This window comes from Agelaius tricolor, unplaced genomic scaffold (genome assembly GCF_023055355.1).
Source record: "Agelaius tricolor isolate 1412-34295 unplaced genomic scaffold, bAgeTri1.0.p SCAF_69, whole genome shotgun sequence".
NCBI lineage: Eukaryota > Metazoa > Chordata > Aves > Passeriformes > Icteridae > Agelaius > Agelaius tricolor.
The window spans coordinates 1078372-1085805 of NW_027269329.1; the positions used below are offsets into that span (position 1 = coordinate 1078372).

General features: G+C 52.2%; 1 protein-coding gene across 1 annotated transcript; it reads right to left on the bottom strand.

The window, feature by feature from the left end:
• Window positions 1-2942: 2942 nt before the first annotated feature.
• On the bottom strand, window positions 2943-7019 carry LOC139584992 (uncharacterized). Its single transcript, XM_071417368.1, has 4 exons — window positions 6853-7019; window positions 4248-5174; window positions 3665-4124; window positions 2943-3589 (listed from the first exon to the last, which is right to left on the bottom strand). Exons 1-4 carry the CDS (start codon window positions 7017-7019, stop codon window positions 3065-3067), a joined length of 2079 nt encoding a protein of 692 aa, XP_071273469.1. The 3' UTR covers window positions 2943-3064.
• Between the last annotated feature and the right edge of the window lie 415 nt (window positions 7020-7434).

Genomic DNA, 7434 nt, shown 5'->3' on the forward strand with positions numbered 1-7434 from the left:
TTTAAATATTTGAATATTGGAGTATTTGAATATTAGATTGTTTGAATATTAGATTATTTGAATATTGGAGTATTTGAATATTAGATTATTTGAATATTGGAGTATTTGAACAGCGGAGTTTCAGAATTTCGGAACATTTGGAACATCAGGCTCCAAATGATGACCCACGACCTGAATCTCCCTTTTTCTTTCCTGCTTTCCCGGGAGCCTGGAGGCAGCCCCGCGATTTCCCTTTAATTTCCCGGCTGCACAGGAAATCCCAGGGGCGCTGGCGCCGCTTTTCCAGGCGGATCCCAACATTCCGAGGGCTCAAGGGAGGAACCCGAAGGCAAATCCCGGCCCCAGCCCGGATTCCTCTCACTTTTATGGATTCTCCCTGCCCTGAACAACAACAACAACAACAACAGCACTGAACTTTTTAGTGCTGAATTCCCTGACCTGGAATTTTGGGAATAAACAGGCGTCGGAGCATGGCTTAGGCCGGTTTTTATGGGAATTCCTCGGGAAGCTCGGGATCAAGGAGAGCTCCTAATTCCTGGTTGTGTGTGTGCCCAGCGCAGGGAGCAGGGCATTAACGTGGCGACCTGGCATTAAAAATGTCCTTAATTAACACCCCAATGTCCTTAATTAACATTTGCGAGGCCCTTTCATCTCCCAGAGGCTCCTGGGAATTTGGGAAGGGGAGGGGGGGGTCATTATTCCCAATTAAACGCTGGGGAAACTGAGGCACGGCTGAGTCAGGGCCAACCCCGTCCAAAACATCCCCAAATCCCGGCGGCCCCAAAAATCTGGGATCCACTCACCAGAGGAGGATTTTCTGGAAGGTTCCGTGGGAAAAGCCACAAGGCCACCCCAAGATGGGACAGCCCTTCCTTCCAAAGGTCATGGAGGAGCTGGGAATGTTGGGAATGTTGGGAATGTTGGGACCCCAGAGCCCCTCCAGGATCTGCAGGGACAGGACACGGGGAATGGGGTCAGGGGGACAGAGGGGGAATTTGGGGGGGATTTTGGGAAGGAATTTTTTTTTTTCCTGTGAGGGCTCCAGGTTATTCCATGGATTTCCCTCCCCTGGAACCACTTGGGATAGGGGAAGGTCCCTGCCCATGGAACCGGGGTGGGATTTTTTGGGATTTAAGGTTCTTTTCCATCCCAAACGGTTCCAGGATTCCCTGGGCCAGTTTGGATGGGATTTTAGGGATAAGTCCTTCCCTGGCTCAGGTGATTCCATGGATTCTCCATCCCTCGGAATGTCCAGGGCTGGATTAGAGCCATCTGGGATAGGGGGATGTCCCTGCCCGTGAAATGGGACGATTTTGATGTCCCTGAAACCCAAACCATTCCAGGATTTTGTCCCGATTTTAATCAGATCCAACAGGTCCCTGCAACTCAAACCATTCCAGGATTTTATCCCGATTTTAATCAGACCCAACAGCTCCCTGAAACCCAAACCATTCCAGGATTTTTTCCTGATTTTAATCAGATCCAACAGGTCCCCGAAACCCAAACCATTCCAGGATTTTATCCCAGTTTTAATCAGATCCAACAGGTCCCTGAAACCCAAACCATTCCAGGATTTTGTCCCGATTTTAATCAGATCCAACAGGTCCCTGCAACTCAAACCATTCCAGGATTTTATCCCGATTTTAATCAGACCCAACAGCTCCCTGAAACCCAAACCATTCCAGGATTTTTTCCTGATTTTAATCAGATCCAACAGGTCCCTGAAACCCAAACCATTCCAGGATTTTTTCCTGATTTTAATCAGATCCAACAGGTCCCCGAAACCCAAACCATTCCAGGATTTTATCCCAGTTTTAATCAGATCCAACAGGTCCCTGAAACCCAAAACATTCCAGGATTTTATCCCGATTTTAATCAGACCCAACAGGTTCCTGAAACCCAAACCATTCCAGGATTTTTTCCTGATTTTAATCAGATCCAACAGGTCCCTGAAACCCAAACCATTCCAGGATTTTGTCCCAGTTTTAATCAGATCCAACAGGTCCCTGAAACCCAAACCACTCCAGGATTTTGCCCCTCAGTGTTTGGGGCATCAGGAGGGTTGGATTGTGGGACCAACCAGATTTCCCACATTCCCTGCTGGAAAAACAAAACCCAAACTCCAAGGAAAAGGCGGCAGCGGGAGCTCCCAACACTCCCGGGAGCTCTTGGACAACTCCAGGTGGCACCGGGAGGTCACCAAGGCAGGGAGGGGCAGGACAAGATGCGGGACAGCGTCCCCAGCCCGGCCACACCCTCCCGTCCCCTCCGGCCACCGCGTGAGCTCCTGCTCATTTTCCTGATGATGGGGCTCAGCCACGGCTTTACCCAGCCTGGATTTTGCTGGATTTTTAATAAATATATAGCTTATATTTAATAAATACTTAATATTTGATTATTATTTGATATTGAACAAATATTTGTTATTAAATAAATATTTAATATGAAACAAATATTTAGTATTAAATGTTTCCATTAAATATTTTTTCTATTAAATAAATATGTCTATTAAATATATGTTTCACATTAAATAAAGAGGTCACGTTAAATAAATATAATGATATTAAATATTTATAATGTTTCTTTAAAATAATAATAATATATTATTTTTAAATATTTTTTAATTTTAATATTAATTTAAAATAATAATAATAATATTAAATAAATATTTATTTAATTAAATAAAAAAACACCAAGAGGCAGAAACCCAAGATTTTAATCCGAGGTCAGGCAACAACGTTTATTTAAGTTTATATATATATGTATATGTAAAATATTCATATATTTCTGTAAATAAAGTTTGTTTTCAGTGCACATCTTCAGCATAAAGAATTTAATTACCTTTTTAATGAAGCATTTATAAAATAACCTTGCAGTAAATTTCATTATTTTGAAGAGGTTTCATTTCAAGTTGTGGTTTTTATCTTAACCAAAGAATAAAAACTTCAGGAGGGACATTTTGGGGAATTGCCATTTGGGGGACTCAGCGGGAGTCAGGGGGTTAAAAAAAAATGGGAATCGTGGCCACATTCCCAGGGATTGTCCTTGTCACACGCCCTGGGGGTCACCAGGGCCACTTGGGGGCCGAGCAGTATTTCTTGGAGTGGCTGGAGATCTTCACTCCACCGGACTGCTGGGGGACACACTTGGTGACACTCTGCTGGGGGACACATTTGGTGACACTCTGCTGGGGGACACATTTGGTCACACACTGCTGGGGGGCAACAATTGTCCCGTATTGCTGGGGGACACACTTGGTGGCACTTTGCTGTGGGACACAAACTGTCCCATATTGCTGGGGGACACACTTGGTGGCACTCAGTTGAGTGACACTCTTGCTCACACACTGCTGGGGGACACATTTGGTGGCACTTTGCCGGGGGACACATTTGGTCACACACTGCTGGGGGGCACCAATTGTCCCGTATTGCTGGGGGACACACTTGGTGGCACTTTGCTGAGGGACACACTTGGTTACGCTCTGCTGAGGGACACAAACTGTGCCACACTGCTGAGGGACACACTTGACACTTTGCTGGGGCACACACTTGGTGGCGCTTTGCTGGGGGACACAAACTGTGCCATACTTCTGGGTGACACCTTTGGTGGCGCTTTGCTGGGGGACACACTTGGCCATGCCTTGCTGGGGGACACATTTGGTCACGCTCTGCTGGGGGACACACTTGGTGGCGCTCTGTTGAGTGACACTCTTGGTCACACACTGCTGGGGGACACAGATTGTCCCGTATTGCTGGGGGACACACTTGGTGGCACTTTGCTGGGGGACACAGATTGTCCCATATTGCTGGGGGACACACTTGGTGGCACTTTGCTGAGGGACACATTTGGTGGCACTTTGCTGGGGGACACAGATTGTCCCATATTGCTGGGGGACACACTTGGTGGCACTTTGCTGAGGGACACATTTGGTGGCACTTTGCTGGGGGACACAGATTGTCCCATATTGCTGGGGGACACACTTGGTGGCACTTTGCTGAGGGACACATTTAGTGGCACTTTGCTGAGGGACACATTTGGTGGCACTTTGCTGGGGGACACATTTAGTGGCACTTTGCTGGGGGACGCAGATTGTCCCATAGTGCTGTGGGACACATTTAGTGGCACTTTGCTGAGGGACACATTTGGTGGCACTTTGCTGGGGGACACAAATTGTCCCATAGTGCTGGGGGACACCCTTGGTGGCACTTTGCTGTGGGACACAAACTGTCCCACTCTGCTGCTGCTGCTGCTGCTGCTGTGGGACACAAATGCTGGCCCCGCCGGTGTCACACTGCTGCGGGACACACTTGGTGACACACCGGCCGTGCCACTGCTGGGGGACACCGGCGGTGACACTCTGCCACTGCTGGGGGACGGGCGCTGTCACCCACCGGTAGGAGACGCCCCGGGCCGCGCGCTGCTGGGGGACACAGGTGGTGACACACGTGGGGACGCCCTGCTGGGGACAGACGCTGGTCACACACTGCTGGGGGACGCACCTGGTGGCACTCTGCCGCGGCAGGACGCCCTTGGCGGCAAACGGCGGCCGCGGCACGCAGGTGGTGACGCACCTGGGGACAATCTGCTGCTGCTGGGGGACGCAGGGGGGCGGTGGCAGCCGCAGCTGCTGCGGCACGCACTGGGTGACGCCGGTGCCGCCCGCGCCGCCCGCCAGGCGCTGCTGCGGCACGCAGGTGGTGACACACCTGGGGACAATCTGCTGCTGCTGGGGGACAGGTGGGCAGTGCTGGGGCACCCGCAGCTGCTGTGGCACACACTGGGTCACCCCCGCCTGCTGTGGCACGCACTGGGTCACCCCCGCCTGCTGTGGCACGCACTGGGTCACCCCCGCCTGGTGTGGCACGCAGCGGGTGACACCCAGGCCACCGGTCGCGCGCTGCTGAGGTGGCGCACACGCTGTCACCCGCCTGGGGACAATCTGCTGCTGCAGGAGGCGCTGGGGCACGCAGGGGGATGGCACGGCCTGGGTGACGCTCTGCTGGTGGCACACGCTGGAGGACGCGGCCCGCTGCAGGGGCACAGCCTGGCCCGGCACAGCCTGGGGAACGCAGGTGGTGGAGTGCCACCGCTGAGGCGGGAAGGGGACGCCAGGGGACAGCGCCACGGGGTCCTGGTGGAGCGGAGGGAGGTGCTGGTGCAGGTGGCAGGACATCCTGGGGACACGTGGCAGGACTGGAAGGACACGGATGGGGTTGGAGTCAGGTGAGGTTTGAGGTCCCTCCCACCCCAACCCACCTGAGGGAGCCTCTGGTCCCCAAACCTCGGGGACATGTCCCAGCTGTGTCACAGTCCCAGCTGTGTCACAGTCCCAGCTGCTGGAGGCCTCAGGGACATCTTGGGGACACTTGAAGGGCACGGTGGCGTTGGAATGAGGTGAATTTTAGGGTCCCTTCCCACCCGTTTGGTGACACCCAAGGACACCTGGACAGGTGAGGTGCCCACACCTTGGGGACACATCCCAGCTGTGCCACTGTCCCATCATGGCCCCAGCAGCACCTGAGGACCCAACCCCTCGTTTTTAACTCTGAACCACAACCTGAAACCAAGTTGGGGACATTTGTGGACACTCAGCACTGAATGTCACGCAAAAAAAAAAAACCCCAATTAATTCATTAATTAAAACTTCCCCTAGTCCCAAACTCCCCTTTTTCAGGGGCAAATCTGGGATTCAGGCACTCAGCAGTGAACCCCAAGAATCGTCTCCCACTCCGGCACAGAAATTCCAACCAATCCATTTTAAAGTCCTCTCCCAGATTGCATTTTTCATATGGGAAAATCAGGAATAAATCTGAATTTCGTAATCCCAGAACTGCAGAGTGCTTTGGGTTGGAAAGGACAACAAAGATCAACTCAACCCCTGCCATGGGACACCTTCCACTATCCCAGGTCACTCCAGCCTGGCATGGGACACTTCCAGGGATGGGAAATCCATGGAACATCCCGTGCCGGGCTCTCCTCACTCTCGCAGGGAACAATTCCTTCCCAAACACAACCTAAATTCCTTCCCTTTCACTTTTACCCCATTCCCCCTTTTCCTGTCGCTCCAGCTCCTGATGGAAAGTCCCTCCCACCACCTTTTCATCGGGGGATGCTCTCCCTGGAATCCCACCCCAAAACGAGCTGGTATTTTTCCTAAAACCACCCCAGATCTGTCCCTGGAATCCACCAATCCCACCCCAAACTGAGGTGTTATTTTTTCTAAAACCACTCTGGATCTCTGCTTGGAATTGACTAATCCCACCCCAAAACGAGCTGGTATTTTTCCTAAAACCACCCCAGATCTCTCCCTGGAATCCACCAATTCCACCCCAAAACGAGCTGGTATTTTTCCAAACCCACTCTGGATCTCTCCCTGGAAAACACCAATCTCACCCCAAACTGAGGTGCTATTTTTCCTAAAACCACCCCAGATCTCCCCCAGGAATCTGGAAATCCCACCCCAAAATGAGCTGGTATTTTTTTCCAGAAGCCACCCCAGATCTCTGCTTGGAATCCACCAATCCCACCCCAAAATGAGATGGTATTTTTCCTAAAACCACCCCAGACCTTTCCCTGGAATCCACCAATCCCACCCCAAACTGAGGTGTTATTTTTCCTAAAACCACCCCAGATCCCTCCCTGGAATCTGGAAATCCCACCCCAAAACGAGCTGGCGTTTCCCAAACCCACCCCAGACCTCCCCAGACCCAATCCCCAACCCCAAACCCCGCCCAGCCCGGCTTTGGAAACCTCTTGTGATGGGGAATCCTCTCCGAGCCGGCCCACCCCGCTCTGGCAATCACCAAAATTCCCCCCCTGGAATTCCTCCAGAGGCTCGGGAACCGGACTCACCCGACAGCTCCCGGGGGCGGGAAGAGCTTCCAGAGGCGACCAGAGCGTCCCTGCTCCGCCGGAGCTTTTATGGGGCCGCCGGAGGAGCCGCCGGGTCCCGCCGGCCCCGTGGCCCTCGCGGAATGAGTCGGAGCCGCCGACTCATCCCGGACAATGAGTGGTTCCATGTCAGCTTCCCAGAGCAATTACCTGGGGATAATTAATCCTCCCGTGGCATGCGGAGCAGCAGCCCCAGCCCCGGGGCTGTTTGTGGGGATGGAAGCGCTGGATGTGTAGGAATGGGTTTTACAGAGGGGGGCTTCCCATCCCTGGGGGGCTCACGGGGGCGGTCATTAAAAACCTGGATTTGGGACAGGTTTTCCATGGCATTTGGGACAGGTTTTCCATGGCATTTGGGACAGGATTTCCATGGGATTTGGGACAGGTTTTCCATGGCATTTGGGATAGGTTTTCCATGGCATTTGGGACAGGATTTCCATGGGATTTGGGACAGGTTTTCCATGGCATTTGGGACAGGATTTCCATGGGATTTGGGACAGGTTTTCCATGGCATTTGGGACAGGTTTTCCATGGGATTTGGGA

What these genes read in the sequence shown, in the direction of transcription:
- LOC139584992 (XM_071417368.1), bottom strand. Translation starts at nt 7,019, where the DNA reads ATGGAACCACTCATTGTCCGGGATGAGTCGGCGGCTCCGACTCATTCC. An exon ending in CCGCCCCCGGGAGCTGTCGG is followed by an intron (nt 5,175 to 6,852) that starts GTGAGTCCGGTT and finishes ACGTGTCCCCAG; the next exon opens with GATGTCCTGCCACCTGCACC. An exon ending in AGTGTGTCCCCCAGCAGAGC is followed by an intron (nt 3,590 to 3,664) that starts GTGACCAAATGT and finishes GGTGTCACCCAG; the next exon opens with AAGTATGGCACAGTTTGTGT.